Below are 16,634 nucleotides of genomic sequence, written 5' to 3'. Positions count from 1 at the left end.
TGTAAATGCGCTTTGCAATAAAACTTCAAGCCGTGCCTTCTTGGTCATGTGTCACTGCTTACACTTCTCACAGTGTTTTTCAATTATTAAAATAATTAAGTTAAAATTGATAATTTATTTTCGGATTCTGTATGTAAGTGTCCAATCTGTCTGTTATGTCTGAATATGCCTGTCATCTGTCCTTACCTTGCCTAGACTGATTGCATAATTCAACATGTAGCACCCCACAGCTTACTGCTGATTAGCATTCGAGGCAGTTAGCAGTTCATTTGGTTTTTGTTCCAGCTTCTTTGATTCGATTCTTACGCTGAGTCTAAGTGTGTGGATAACGCTATTTGACGGATGACTGTATCCAACAGTATTTTTTTTAAATCGTTATTCTTTTTTACTGTTGAATTCTACTATATTTATGAGATATTGCTATGCGCATATAATTATTGCGGTTAACTATCATTATTATATCATTCGATAGTTATTATATATTTTTAGAAATCATTGTTAATAAAATAAAAGTGTTCAAATAATTTTGTAAAGTAGTTTTTTTTTTTTAATAAATAATATCCGCAGAAAAGAATTGGCAAGCAACTTCCGAGTTACTCCTTAACAACAAAAAAATTTTTTTTTTTCAAATTATTATTATAAAATGAATCATATCTAGTACGAAACAACGCCAATAAATATACACAACTTTACCATTAGTCAATCAACTTCCAAAAAAGAGGTCATCAATTCGAATGTATTTGTTTGTCCTGCCTCAGAACTTATTACTGAATATATGGACCGATTTCGATATTTTAATCGAAAGCTGATGCTTGTCTTGTGGTCCCATTTAAATATGATTGAGATCCGATGACTACTTTTTGAGTAATCTTTGATAACTTTAATATTACGGTACAATGCCATCCGCCGTGTGCGGGCAAACCCGTAGTATTTAATATTTATTATCGAAATGGGCGAGGCTCGCGTCAGCAGCGCCTTGTGTAGCTGCCAACCAATAGAGCGCGAGTACGATGACGTGTGTTTGAGCTGGTTCATTGTGTTCTGGAAGTTTCGGATTGTTTGGTTTCCTTTAAAAGTCTAGCTAAAATTTATTAATGTCATTAGATTGTATTGAGCTATTTAAGATTGCCTATTAATTTGTGTTTTAGAATTTTATATTTATGGGCTTTTTAAATAAAAGATACAAAAAAATAAATAAATAAATAAGATACTTAAAATGTATTAATTTTTAAATGATTATTCTGTTATTAAAATAATTGTTAATTTTACTTATAAATAATTTCATGAGTATTAATATTAGGTATATATAAAATGTAATTTTGACTGTCAATTGATATGCAACAAGAGGCTCTTATTCATAATTTACCTACTCATATTTCATCGGGTTTACCGCAGGGCTCTCTTTAATCCATTGCTTTGTAATTTCTTTATAAATGGTATTTGTAAGACTTTTACGTACTTTTCACTATCTTATTACCAGAAGACTTAAAAAGTTTTAAAAGGGTATCTTTTATAAAAAATATCGCCCCAGACTATGTAGACATTGTAGCGACAATCTGCTATTCCTGAGTGTTAAAAAGCATAATCTCATTAACACGTAAAAAAATTACGTATTTATATTTTATTTACCGACTTCAAAAAAAGGAGGAGGTTACTCAATTCGACCGTATATATCTATATATTTTTAACCGACTTCCAAAAAAGGAGGAGGTTCTCAATTCGACTGTATTTTTTATTTTTTTTAATGTATGTTACATCAGAACTTTTGACCGGGTAGACCGATTTCGACAAATTTTGTTTTAATCGCAAGGTGGTGTGTGTCAATTGGTCCCATTTAAATTTATTTGAGACGTAACAACTACTTTTTGAGTTATATCTAATATTGCGTTTTTACTTGACGCTTTTTTCTCCGACCTACGTTGTATTATACCGTATAACTTTCTACTGAATGTACCGATTTTGATAATTCTTTTTTTGTTGGAAAGGGGATATCCCTAGTTTAGTACCATGATAAGGAAACCAGGCTGGCAGGCAGGAAACACAATTATTTTATTGTTATCTTTCAGCCTATTGTAAATAATTCTTTTCCTGCTTGTTAAGAAAGTGAAACTATTGACAAATACTCGTACTCTTTGCAATTACTTGTAGATGACACACAATTTTATTTCATGATTATTTGTCTAGCCGGTTGGCGTGTAGTCACCCTGCTTTCTGCTCCGAGGGTTGTGGGTTCGATTCCCACCCCGAGTCTGGGTGTAATATAAATACATATTTATTTATATATTTATATATGTATTATGTATAAGTATGTTTATCGAATCCGATATATATATTGTATATATATTATATAAAATAAAATAAAAAATATTATTAATATTGTTCTTGTTTGTCAAAATCAAGTTTCCTCGGTTGGGCAGAAGGTAAGAAGCCAGCGGATTGATTAACAGATTACGCTCGACACATCAACGCACTGCTCCTGCTCCAAGCAGGCGATGAAAAATATTAAGTATTTATCAAATACCCACATATATAAATATAATTTAAGCATATTTTCAATATATGTATAAAATTACCTAGATATTGTTATTACTTATTTACTTATCATATAGATTCTAAGGGCCTATTTCTCCATTTGTAAGAAAGTCTTTTGATTCATTATTCTATTTTACGATCAAATTCTTCTGCTTATGAGGTATTTCTATTGCTATGTTTTTATTAGGAAAAATGTCATTAGATACTAAACATAAATTATATATATCATTTTATAGATAATTGCTTGCTCTGGTGGCATCAACAAATAAAAAAAATATTATTGCTCTTGTTACTGTAAATTAATGAATTATTAAAATTATATATATGACGGCGTTAATTTTGAAACAACGTCAATATGGTTGATCGTCGGTAATTTTTTTGTTAAATTTCAAATCAAGTCACGTATAAATACTTTTTTTGTAATTTTGTAAAGTGATAATTATTAGATAAACCGCGATAAAATCCGACAAAGATGTTTCATTATAATGAGTGAATTCGCGTAAACATTAGAAAACAATATGAACATGACGTAAAATTTTTTTAAGCAATTTTTATTATTAGATACTTTTTTATTTGAAAACGAAAACGGTTTTTCTGTAGGTGTAACATAATATAATGACTGTTATACCCACACTACAAAAGAATAATCGTGTTAATACAAAGTAGGTAGACGAAAAATAGTCGAGTAAATACGCGTCATTGGAGATAACTCAGAAAGTATTCATCACGTCTTGATCATATTGAAACGGCACTACATGACAAGTACCACCTTTTGATTTAGAAAGAAATTACTGACACCGGTAGAAACAGTAAAGAGTTACGAGGCCTTTAGATATATCTAATACAACGTAGGTCGATGAACAAAATAGTCACATAAATACGCATTATTAGATATAAATGGAAAAGTACTTGTCACATTGTAATTACATTTAAATGAGACTACAGGACACGCACCACCTTCCTATATTAAAAAAAAAAATCGAAATCGGCCCACAGAACAGTTCTGAGATAACATACATAAAAAGTACAATCTGTATAAGAACCTCCTCGTTTTTTTGAAGTCGGCTAAAAAGGGGTGCCGAATTCGATGTACGAGTTTTGTCAAAGTTTCAACAAAGAACGAGGTGAACCTACCTATTATAGTAAATAATTGTGTTTGTATAAGTGTAATAAACTAGCTTCTGCCCGCGACTTCGTCGGCGACTTCGTCCGCGTGGACTTATATAGCCTATAGCCTAATATATAAATAATTTTATTTATTAATATAAATATTTCTTTATATCGGACCAGTACTTCCTGATTAGCGGTTCAAACAAACAAAAAAAAACAAACTCTTCAGCTTTGTAATATTAGTATAGATAATAGTACTTTGTAGGTACATACCTACTAATATTATTGTACCTAATTTAATTAAAAGTCCAGGAGCTTTTTTATAATCTTTATACTTCGCTTAACGGAGATTTTTATATAATTTTCAATGAGTGCAAGAAATTACCTGTAAAATATTTGTAATTACTGACAAACATCTGAGAACATTCCGACCACGATCCTAACTAACATTCAGAGCTATATAACACTCGTACCCACTAAAGATATTTCGTTTCTACTTACTTCAATGTTACCCATTAAATTTACGTTTGTGATCTTTATAGAAATAATGGAAGACACAATTACCAACTGTTTATTTATAAAACAAATAATCATAATAATTGTGTAATTAAAATGCAAATGTATCGTTAAAACGTCGTTAAGTACGTCTCGTCAGTTATCAATTCGTATCGCCAACTCCACTAATTAAATCATTTGTTTGTTTTCTAATAGTTACGTTTAGACACTGTTAAGCACATTTAAACCAAACATGGTTTGCGTGAATGCGTCAAACAGTTATACTTTCATTAGATACTTGTTATATGCAATGTTGTAGAATGAAATGTTTATTCCTGTAGAATGGAAACGTATGTCTAACTATTTTACATTTATATAAATCAATTCAACATTCGTACACCGAGTAGCTCCTTGCAAATCCGAAACAATGAATATAAATTGTTCGCCATCAAACGTAGTGCAACTGATGCAGGAGAGCGCTAGTCTGAGAAGAATGGTGAAATAGTTTAATGGGAACTTTACTAACTTCGATATATTTTTCTAGTCAGTGCACAAAAGCGTTCTGCAAGAAAAGCCTAAATTCTTTCAAGTCATTGTGAACAATAAGGCTATCTCTTTCTTTCTAAGTAGTGTGTTTGCACTTGTGTCTAAAACAATTAAAAACGTGCAGACTTGTAACTTATAAATATATATATTTTTTATGTCACTAGGTCGGCAAACAAGCGTACGGCTCACCTGATGGTAAGCGATTACCGTAGCTTATAGACGCCTGCAACACCAGAAGCATCGCAAGCGCGTTGCCTACCCAATCCCCAATCCCCCCAGGAGCTCTGGTCACCTTACTCACCAACAGGAACACAATACTGCTTGAAAACAGTATTATTTAGCTGTGATCTTCTGTAAGGTCGAGGTACTATCCCAGTCGGGCTGCTCCATATTTTGAGCAGTAAATTCCTGCTGTGCCCTACCTCAGTTAAATATAAATATATATTGAGTATAATACCTATTCATATAAGATCAAAGTATCACTCTCTTCACCGCATGTCCCTAGCTAAATACCTACTGCACGTTGACGACGGTTGCTCGATACTCTAAGTCCTAAACACCATCAACATCGAAGTATAATTAAAACGTGTATTAGTCACAGGTCGTTAGACAAAACTGCACAAAGTGGTCGCTGTAGTCACTCAGCTAAGCATTTACACATCCTGTTGACAACTATTGTCAACAACTTTAGCTAATTATGTAATTTATTTATAGTTTGCAAACAAATGCTTATCACTAATTGCATGTTTTTATATTTGTTTGTTTCGTCGTCTGTTATAATTATAGTCGTGATGGATTATCGTAATAGTGTATTAAAACGCATGTTTCAGGTAGCTAAGTAGGTATCTACTACAGCTTCAACGACATTTATCAGATATTTCGTTACTTGATAAAACACTTAAATTTATGTTATGTCCGGTATAGCTCAGTGCGCCGCGACTTATAAAGCCATTATTTTAATTATTAATTTAACTACCTACTTATTCTATTTTTACTATTAATATTTATATTAAGCATAGATAATACTACAAGACTAGTAATAAAATCTTTACTCTAATTTTTTTGTCGTATCAATCATATCTACCTACTATCAGCTCTGGATATAAATTAAAGCTTTATAGATAGGACAAAATAACAAGCGAGAATGTCCAATTTCCATCAAATGTCAGTTGACAAAAGTAACAACAATAGACCGCGCCTAATTATTTTATATGTAAATAAGTTTCGTTAACGCAATTAGCGGAACCGTTGTGGTTAATTCGGACAGGCTGTACAATTTAGGCAACACCCCTTGCGTATAAAAGGAGCTGTCAACTTCATTCCTTCAACCATTCGCTAGTTACTCGCAAACGCAATAATCAACCATGTCTATCTGGAGACCGTTTGAGAACAACGCGCCATCAGATATATCAGTGAACCAACACCAGGACAGCGCACCATCAGCCTTAGAAAATTTGACTCTTCGTCGTGTTAATGCTGTGCCAAGTGCAGCACCAACACAGCCTGCAGTCGTGCTTGCTTCTATGGCAATTAGAGTGTCGCCTTCAAATTCACCGGACTCACCAAGCGCCGGAAGTCATCCACATTTTATGGCAGACGTCGACGCTCTGCAAAACGATTCAAACTATCAAATATTTGAAAGGAACGCACTCAGAGCAATGTCTCAGAGAAATGGCGGGCCTCTTTTGAGACATAACCCAAGGATGCGCCGTGCCGTCCAGACGGAAAATAATGCGGACGATTCCTACAGACGACAGAGGGAGAGGAATAACATTGCCGCCAAGCAGAGTCGTGATAAGCGGAAGTTGCGGGAAATTCGTTTGGGTTTAAAAGTAATATACCTATGTAACGAAATCACACGACTTAAGGGTTTGTTGCTTTCAAAGCAATGTACGAACTGCCCTAAAAAATAAAATTATCACCGCGTGTCTCTCTTGCTCATTGTGTGCTGACATTCGACACGCACGACAGACACACACTAATTAGGTAAATATTAGATTAAACACGTACACACAAAACACACACACAGCCATACATATATAACGTGATCGAGAAATATTAAACTTAATAATTACAATTATGGTGTGTTTTAATATTATACAATATTGTCTCCAGGACACGCGGCGGAGGTAGCAGATACTCCAGCACTTCGACAGCAGCAGCTGACGCTCTTGTGGGACTTAAGCAACTTGATGTAACATTCGATGAATATTAGTTATTGATAAATGTTAAGACTATTCCGCTAGAGCATTGTTGTGTGTTTGTAAGTTCTGTTGAATTAAATTATAATTAGGACATATTATACTGTAAATGTACTTTGTGCATCATTGAACGATTTTTCCTTGCCTTCAGTTTATAAAAATTAAATTAAAATTAAAAAAAAATAATTAAAGAAACTCAATCTTAAACCCGAGTAGAAATTTTTTCGTCTTCCTTAGAAGGACCGGACCAGGCATGCCTGATCTGGACCAGATAAGGCATGTAACGCAGATGATTGGCCTGAGCCTGATCAGGATGAGATGAGATTTTCTGATCGGGTCTAGATCAGGAAATCTCATCTCATCCTGATCAACCGGTTCGGTCCGGTCCTTTTAAAAAACACGAATGTATATTCTTGAAAAAATTGTTTATTAAAAAAGAAGGGATTTGACATTATAAATATGTTACTTAACATAAGTATTATGATATTTACTTCCGTTTATTTTTACCAATGTGTTATTTATTTATGTTTTTATTTTAAATATTTAAATTATCTTTATGTTATTAACTAAATTTTATTTATTAACTTCTAATAATTAACTACTACTATTTATTATTGATTTTTCCTCCTTAATTTGTGCACACTTCTAACCGCTGCTACTGTATCGTGTCCAGTACCCAGAGGTTATCTGGAAGAAATCGCTATTTAGCGATAAGATCGCCTTTGTACATCTTGTATTGTATCTTTCTTTATATGTGTCTGTATTTTGGTGTACATTAAGAATAAATAAATAAATAAATAAAATAAATACTAAATAACTATTTCCTATTTCTTACGACTGCTCCACCGTGTAGAAATGGACTCCCTGCTAGACTATCCTGATAACTATATATATACTAAGTGTGCTTAAAAACATCAAAAGTGCGATTCAGGCTCAGTTCGCGTAATTTCTTTCAGACTATCTTGATCAGGACCAGACTTGATCCTGATGCAGTTATGCCTTACCATACTTGATTATATTTTACATCAGGCTATTCTTGTCTGGACCAGACCTGTACGTCTACCATGAGTTTTTGTTACAAGCGCACATGACATAACTACAGTAGTAAACGTAGAAACGCAACAGGAATAGTTATCTATACCATACCTATTATGAGTATTTCTAAATTTCACTATAGAGTCTATCGAGCACTCGATAAGACTTATAGTTTTAAATCCGTTATATTGGTATTAGTTACTAATATCTTTATCTCTTTCTTCCTATAGAAAAAAGAAAGAGTAAACATGATGACTTTCGAATGAAGTGAAGTCTAAACGAAGTTTAAAATAATGCGACAAAAATGCAAAGCAGCATATTACAGTGTATTCATGCGAGCTCAAGAACTTCTAAATTTTTTCAATTTATTCCGTCAGTTTAAATGTCTAACTTAAGTTGTTGTCAAACACTTGTGAAACAATCATATTGTTTAATTGCTATACAATAATTCTAAAACAACAAAATATAAAAAATGAGAACTAATGCTTCCCAGTTCGAACTTATGGTGGATTATATGAAAAAGTAAGTGTTTATTTAAGTGTTATGGTTATTTATCTCTTTCTTTATTAACGTAAATCGTGATCATAATTTTATAAATAAATTGTATAATTTGTATTATATTATTTCGTAAATTGAATATAGAAAATAATATTGTTATATCGTAAATTGTGTTTTAGGAACGGGGCTATGTTCTACCAAAAATAATGCAATTAAATAGTATATAAACCTAATAATTATAAACTTCTCGCACGATTTTTTCAAGTGAGTGACGCAACTATAATAGTAACGTTAAATAGGGTGACATCTGTCAAATATGTTACTCATGGTAGCGAATTGTATGAAAATATCGGCGCTCTAGAATGACATTTACGAGTGTAGTTAATTTAACTGTCCTGAGAAAACTTATGGTACCAAATATAGTAATGATAGTATCCGTTAGAGGCGCTGCTCAAATTGCCATACAAATTTTCTACTACACTCGCTAACGTGTATCGTCTCTGGAAACTCATGGTAGACGTACTGGTCCTGATAGAGCTTGCCGGATCTGGCATGCCTCATTCGATCCTGATCCGGTCCAGATACATGATCTCGTTGAGCCTGACCTTTTTTCTAGTCGGGAAGGACCTAAGTATGTACGAGTATTAATAATCCTAAAAAAAATACATCGCATTGGGGGACCGATTGCTCCACTGTGTAGAAATGGACTCCCTGCTAGACTGTCCTGATAACTATATATATACTAAGTGTGCTTAAAAACATCGACAGCGCAATTCAAGCTCAGTTTGCGTAATTTCTTTCAGGCTATCCTGATCTGGACCAAACTTGGTCCTGATGCAGCTATGCCTTACCATACTTGATTATATTTACATCAGGTTATCCTTGTTTGGACCGGACCGGGTCCTGTTCCTGTATGCCTTACCATACTTGATTATGTTTTACATCAGGCTATCCTTGTCTGGACCGGACCGGGCCTTGATAGAGCTTGCCGGATCTGGCATGCCTCATTCTATCTTGATCCGGTCCAGATACATGATCTGGTTGAGCCTGATTTTTTTTTCTAGTCGGGACTAAGGGTAGGAACTTCATAACTGGATTGCTAGATGGCGTTGAAGGAGCAAGATTTTGAGATTTTTGACAAACAATTTTTTTGTTTTTGTAAAAAATTAATATATTTTTATTTTCATAAACAGTATCCTGTGTTACTTCTAAGACCTATTTGCAATAACATGTGTACAAAGTTTTATGATGATCGGTTGAGTAGTTTTCGCGTAAAAGCGTAACAAACAAACCTACATTAACATTTATAATATTAGTAGGAAAGTCTAAACTACACAAAGCACGTATGTAGTTATCATTTGAATGGTGTTTTCGTTACGATGTAACCGAATCGCTCGTGTGCGAGTCGACTCGGCCCACAATTGTTCGTGTAACAGTCTAGTGGGCGAGGCTTGTGTCAGCGTCGCTTTGTCCAACTTCCGAACAACAGGGCACGAGGACGATGATTATCCAACTTTTCATTCAATACTTATCTTTACAACTATAAAAAAAGGTTAGATGTTTTAGCGATAAAGCCACCGTTTGCTCATGACGACTGTAGCCTCTTATATCTTATAATATTAGATCCCAATATAATAATGATACGGTAAATATACAGTGAATAAATAAAAAATTCACAATGCTCTTGTTGATATCGTAGGAAAAATATTTACAATTAACCAACATAACAGAAATTGTTGATCACGTCTTGAAAGAACGTACTTAGATAGGTGTGTGTCTGTCTTTTATTTGGTTATTGTACTTCCATAAGTCATCAGGTATAACAAGACAAAAAAAAATTTGCAATTATATCAAAAGCATCCATTTAAAATGACCGCTCTGCTGTGATGGAGCGTGTGCCGTGTCAGCGGTGCCTAAACACAGACGGTCGCGGGTTCGACTCCCGCTCAGAGTGAATATTTGTGTTTTTACAAATATTTATTTTCGGTCTGGTAGTTAGTCCTTGTGGGTCTCCCAATCGTGCCTCGGAGAGCACATTAAGCTGTCAGCTCGGTTGTTATTATGTTCACCTGATAGCGATCGTAACTCACAGCATGGTATCCACTGCGCTACTCCAAGCTAAGCTCTGATCCAGTGTTGCCAACTTTATTTTTACCAACCCACCAAATGAAGCCGTGTACACCACCAGAAACCACTAAAACTTATTGGCCTCTCAAACCACCAGAATTCCACTAAAAAAATCAAAGACAACGACTACCTACCTAAATATAATTTGAAAATACAGCAACAACAACAACGTAATTATGAAAATAAAATAATAATTATTGGCTATCATGTACAATATAGGTAGATTTTTTTATCGGAGGTTAAATTTTTGTTATTTCTGACTCTACCTTAATTCCGGTGCTGCGGTTAGTGTACTCATGCTCCGTACTGCGACTATCACGCGTTATTTTGGAATAAATTTACGTAAAAACCATCTTTACTGCACGATCAAAATACGATACGAACTGACCTTTCACGACTGACAAATAGACACTTTTAAACAAAATAACGCGTCAGACATAATATTCTAATAAAATTAGTAACATTGCGTGCTAGAATATAGGTTTAGAAATTCGAAAAATACCCAAAACTGAATCAGAGCACCCCACTGTCCACGTGGTCCTAGAGTGTTTTTTTTAAGCTGGAGGCGCGGAGGGAGCGCAGCTCTCGCACGCCGTGCGAAAGTGCGCGAACGAATGCGTAGAGAAGCGGCTGAGGCAGCCTCCGCTGCGGGACGGAGCATGAGTGAGCGTGCTTTCGCACGCAAGGGCGGAAGGGCTGCACTTTCCGCAGCGCCGGAGCCAAGCGTTACTCTACCATCCCCATTTCGCCCCATAAATTCGAGGCCGTTTAACTAACAAATAACCTTTGGGCGTACTGTGGCTTGGGCATTATCAAATACTATTTAAAACTATTTCAAAAATAATTTTACAGCGCTAAACAGTTTAAAAACAAATTAAAGCAAGATCGAGAAGTAAGTATCATTTACAGATTAGAGAACGATAGCGAACCAATAGCGAACTTTACTGTTCAACAGAACTGACTGACAAGTGAGTAAATAAATAACAACTTGGTCTTTCGAATCAAATCAAACTTAACCCAATAGTTGAACATATAAAGTTTATGTTCATTCAATAAATTCATAAACAATTTTCGGCCAATTCCCAACAGCCGACAGGTTTAAATTCGTTCGGTGTTGCCTACACAACAAAACTATACCATTTTTGCCTGTTGTGTGTGCCTGTAAAAAAAATCCTAGAAAAATACTAGATTATTCTTTAGTGGTAAGCTATGAAGCTTACTACTAACTGGAACAAACCTAAACCACTAAAAAATCCACTAGCCACTAAAACCATTTTTTTCCCGCCAAAAGGGGTGTCTAAACCACCAGATCTAGTGGAAAATCCACTAAGTTGGCAACACTGCTCTGATCATACTCCTACATGGAAAAAGAGGCCAATACCCAGCAGTGAGATGTTACAGGCAGATGCGGCAATATTGAAATTGTTCCATACAAACATCTGTAGGGCGTTTATAATTGTATGCCATGCGCGGAGGTCGAACCCACAGCCGAAATGCTGTGACCGATTTCAATTTTGAATCGTTCATCATTTTAATTCATTTTCAATTGAAACCTGATCAGAACGTACTACTTATCAAGTTATATCTAATAATGCGTTTTATTCGACTATTTTTCCGTCGGCCTAATAGCGGATATATTCCCTACTATGAGTAACGATCGCTATCAGATGTACATGTCAACGATCCGACCGACGGCTTAACGTACTCTCCAAAGTAGAGTGGGAAGACCCACAAGGACTGTACACGCACAAACAACCAGACCACGGCAAATATCTGTTTGGCAAAAAAAATAACCATAGATTAAAGAAAAAAATACTTGCCTGGTTAAAATTCTAAGATTACAACGCTACATATACACATACGCTGATATACATAGACGTACAAACACACACACACACACACACACACACACACACACACACACGCGCGCGCGCGCAACACACACATAAATACACAAACCCACACTCATGCAAACACAAGCAGGTACACATAGGGGACATTTGATCCCCACTTTTATTTTTTAACCCGAAAATTTCGAATTGAAGTAAATTCAAGGGTTTATTTATTTCATCCAAAATTATCGAGCTATGTCGGGTATGAATTTAGTATGAATAGGTTTGTATTTTTAATCCGAATTCAACTAAACGTATAAGAATAGTTTTGTATCAAGTGTCCCCAAGATGAGGAAGACTTGTTCCTCCCTATTCGGTAGACTTGATCCGCCCGGATCAAATATCCCACACATTGGCGATACTTGTGACACTAAATATGATCAAGAGTACCATGTGCATGGGAGACTTGATCTGATGATGAAGATCACCAATTCACCATCACCATCATATCCGTTTCATCTAAATTCCATACATCTTGAGGTTCAAATTGGAACCTTGTATACAGGCTTACCAAATTTTAAAAGAAGTTTAAAACATTAGGTTTATTAAAACTTGTGGCTCTCGATAGGCTTGTGGCTTATGGTACTCTCAGAGATAAATTAGAATGACGACGTATGAACCCATAAATCCCATCATAGAATGCAATTTCATTTTTTTTGCCAAATTTCTGGCATTTTATTATTTTTTTTTTTTTTACTGTAAACTGGAAAGCTAACAGTCGAGTTGCTTCAGGCGTAAGTCTATGATATAATTTGCTAGCTGTCTCCAAATAATTGGATGACTCTAATTCTTCGCTTTCAGTAAATATTTGCGCCTGTTTATAATCCGGTTCATATCTCAGGGACACACTTCCTATATCTATTGCTTCTCTCTTTTTTCTTACATACCGCTTTAAAGTCATTACGAACATATTGTAGGTTTTTCCACTACTCGACGTGATTTATCACGATATATAACATCATAAACAGCTGCTTTAAGTTCATCTTTATTAATAATCTCTCTCTTTTTACTTAGTTGTTTGGTTTTGTATACACGTGGCATTTCCAATTTGAAAATAATAATAAGTGAAAACTTCACAATGAAACGTCGATATACTCATTGCACCTACATGCAAACTATAATGTTAATGTTTATATGGGAGATTGATCCGGGGATCAAGTATACCTCGGCTGAATGTCTTCCGAATGACATTTCTTAAAAAAAGAATTCATTATAGACCAACCATTTATGATTTGCCTTTCACTATTTGACTGTCCGAAAAACATATAAAGTACACAATATCTGATTAATTTGAAGAACTCGTACGGTAAAGTATACAAAATAAAATTAAAAAACACATCAATTTTCGTTTCATCCGCACGTAAACAACCAACGGCTGCCATTTGCAGAGCGATACCCTATTGACATTAGAGTTTTTTTTCTAAGTTTGTTGCAATGCCGTCTTAGTTTTGCCAACTCCAATTGTCTCCCATAAAGGATCAAGTGTCCTCAGTCTCCCCTACACATGGTAATAAATAGTGAACAACTAAACACACATGGCACATGTTTTCTATCTAAATGTTAATTATAGTTTTGAATTATTAATGTTAGCTAGTTTTGATTTTTTTCTTTTTTTTGTACCATTGAATCGATAATAATTGGTTTTTAAGGGCATAGTTTGATATTACATATATTAAAGGGGATGATACTGGCTTCTGCAATACAGTGCAAACTAGTGCAGAAGTCAGGGTAGTCTGTATTGTATAATTTATGATTGTGTCCAATAAAGAGTATTATTATTAAAAAATAAATAAATACAATACAAATGGTTGTCATGTGCGGGGATCAAAACATCGTTTTACTTAGAAAATTCGATTTTATGGCGTAACAAAGCTTGAGTGCACTTGCTTGCCCCACGTGACTCTATTCCTGTTTATTTTTATAGACATTCGATAGTCGTCGCTTTGTATATGTTCCCAACAATAGATTTCGAACATAATTACACAGATTATTTTTATATTTACACACTTACCAGCACAATATAACTATGTTACCTGTATCTTTGTCGAGTCCCGGATGTTGCGGGGCCGTATAATGCGATGTATCGTCTTTCCTCAGTGACGCATCCGTGACCGCATTGTGTGATATACGACGTATCTTTTTCTCGCTCGCACACTACTCGTTCCCGATTGGACGATACCGATGGACGCAAAGCATGAATAGACCCCTATAACGCCCATAAATATTTCCATATAGCGCGATATAGCGCATTATCGCAGTGACGTTTCAATCAGAAGCATCTCACTCAGCTTGTTGCAGCAGTTTTGTTTTATCGAAGAGTCATGTCCGATTCGGTCTGGACTTTTGTGAAACTGATTGCCTTCGGGTGCATCAGGAGACGGCAATCGAGCAAGAATGCCGAGCGTTTGGCGACGGAGACGCAGCAGCAGGTGTCTCCGGATCAGATACCCTCGGCTCCAGTTGTCTACACGCGACCCCCACCGTCTGCTCCGATCGACATCATAGCTCCGCCTTATTGGACCCATAAGCGAGTAATCCGCGAGGAGATGTTGAATTCCCAACGACCACGTCGCCGTGGTGGAGTCGGCCAGTAGTCGAATGCCATCGAAGAATGGGAGGTGGTGTATCTCGCTAGGACAGTCAACTACCTAGCGCTGTGAAAAAAAAAAAACGGAGAATTAGCGAAAGGGAATTCTTCGGTTACGGACTATTCTGTAAAGTGATATCAATATCATTTTACCAGTGTTAGCGATTTTAATTTCAAGAAGAAATGAAAAACTAACACAACCAAGTCGTGTGGAGTTGCTGGACTCCCATCGACCGCGTCCCCGGGTGGTGGATAGGGGAATGCCCCCCAGATATGGGAGGTACTAGGGAAATCAAATACCTAGCGCGAACCAAAACCAGTGGAGTAGTCATGAAGAGAAGCGACTGACACGTAAAATACGATTAAAATCCACATGAAAGAACATCTAAGATTACCTTCTGTCTTACCTGCGAATCGTACTTATAATGCTGGCGACTTTATTATACATTAATAAAATGAGAAAGATAGCGTCGCAAGTGACGCAAAGCATAATTCTGGCGGTGACTCGCCGATCAGAATGCAATTAACGATGCCGTTTAATTCATTTATATAGAGGTGTTTATTTGGAGACAATAGCGATGACTCGCGTTTCGAGAGGACGCTATGCGCAGACGCTTGTTCACAGAGGCAAGATGCAAAAGGTGGAGCTTGAGAGAGTTTATTGAAATTAAGAAACTATGTAGGGGAGAAGTGGCATGAAGGAGCCAGGTTTTGAAAAGCCACTTCTATTATTTCGGTAGTTTAGGAACGGATTTGCTTGGTGATTTTATTTTTAAGTAGCAGTACTGATTCCCTGTCACCTACAAACATTTGACAGTTCACCGGTATCAACGGACGCCGGTGCATTGAGTTAAAGTTTTTGACACTAAAAAGTAAGTATTTTACTTCATTTAAGTTGTTTTTTGATATTTTATTGTAAAAATTATAGGTACATGGATTGTAGACTGAGTTTGTGGATATATTTGGCTTTGCAGCTGCGTAACAATTGAGTCACAAAAGTTTTGATATTGTTATTATTTTGAATGTTATATATTTTTTTAAGAATAAGTTTTGAAAGAGCCGGGTGAATGGGCCATAAAAGAGCTGACTCTTTCATAACCGGCTCGTTCATAACCCTGCATTTGAAATTTACAAAACCACCTGAAGCTCACGAAGAAAATGAGGTAATAGACCAGAATATCAGACCATCTCTCCATTTAACCTCTACTCCTATGGTTGCGATGCTGAGTACTTCAAGGCAACAAATTATATCACCGGAAATGATAAGACCATTTTCTAAAGCTGGACAACAACAAAACACGACAAGCAATAACAGAAAAATATCGTCTGCCATCGTAACTGGCACACCCGAAAAGAAAAAATCAGAAGAGAAAGAGGATAATGCAAAGAAAACAAAAAATATTAAGAAACTGACTACAAAACAGTCCATAAAAGCCCTTAAAACAAATTCAACAATAAATAAAAAAAAATTCCACACTGCAAGGTGACTCTATTATGTCTAACTTTATCGTATTGGCTGAGGTAAAAAAAGGTTGTTCGAAGAAAAACAAACTCCAAAAAAAAGAAAAATAGTGATGATTGCGTACTTTTTTAATAAAACACTTTTTTCGG

The 16,634-nt window shown here is 35.5% G+C and overlaps 1 protein-coding gene across 1 annotated transcript; it reads left to right on the top strand.

Annotated features, from left to right (window-relative positions):
* Positions 1–6,047: 6,047 nt before the first annotated feature.
* Positions 6,048–6,881, top strand: LOC123660990 (CCAAT/enhancer-binding protein beta-like). The gene is made up of 2 exons (XM_045596006.1): positions 6,048–6,507; positions 6,799–6,881. The coding sequence occupies exons 1-2, from the start codon at positions 6,048–6,050 to the stop codon at positions 6,879–6,881; spliced, it is 543 nt and encodes a 180-aa protein (XP_045451962.1).
* The last annotated feature ends 9,753 nt before the right edge of the window (positions 6,882–16,634 follow it).

Source organism: Melitaea cinxia, chromosome 16 (assembly GCF_905220565.1).
Source record: "Melitaea cinxia chromosome 16, ilMelCinx1.1, whole genome shotgun sequence".
NCBI lineage: Eukaryota > Metazoa > Arthropoda > Insecta > Lepidoptera > Nymphalidae > Melitaea > Melitaea cinxia.
The sequence above is the reverse complement of the archived record's forward strand: the minus strand, read 5'-3'. Positions and strand labels throughout refer to the sequence as shown.

Excerpts from the sequence above, each read along its gene's own strand:
- LOC123660990 (XM_045596006.1), top strand. The coding sequence starts at position 6,048 with ATGTCTATCTGGAGACCGTTTGAGAACAACGCGCCATCAGATATATCA. Across the intron at positions 6,508-6,798 it reads GTTGCGGGAAATTCGTTTGG|GACACGCGGCGGAGGTAGCA; the intron begins GTTTAAAAGTAA and ends TATTGTCTCCAG.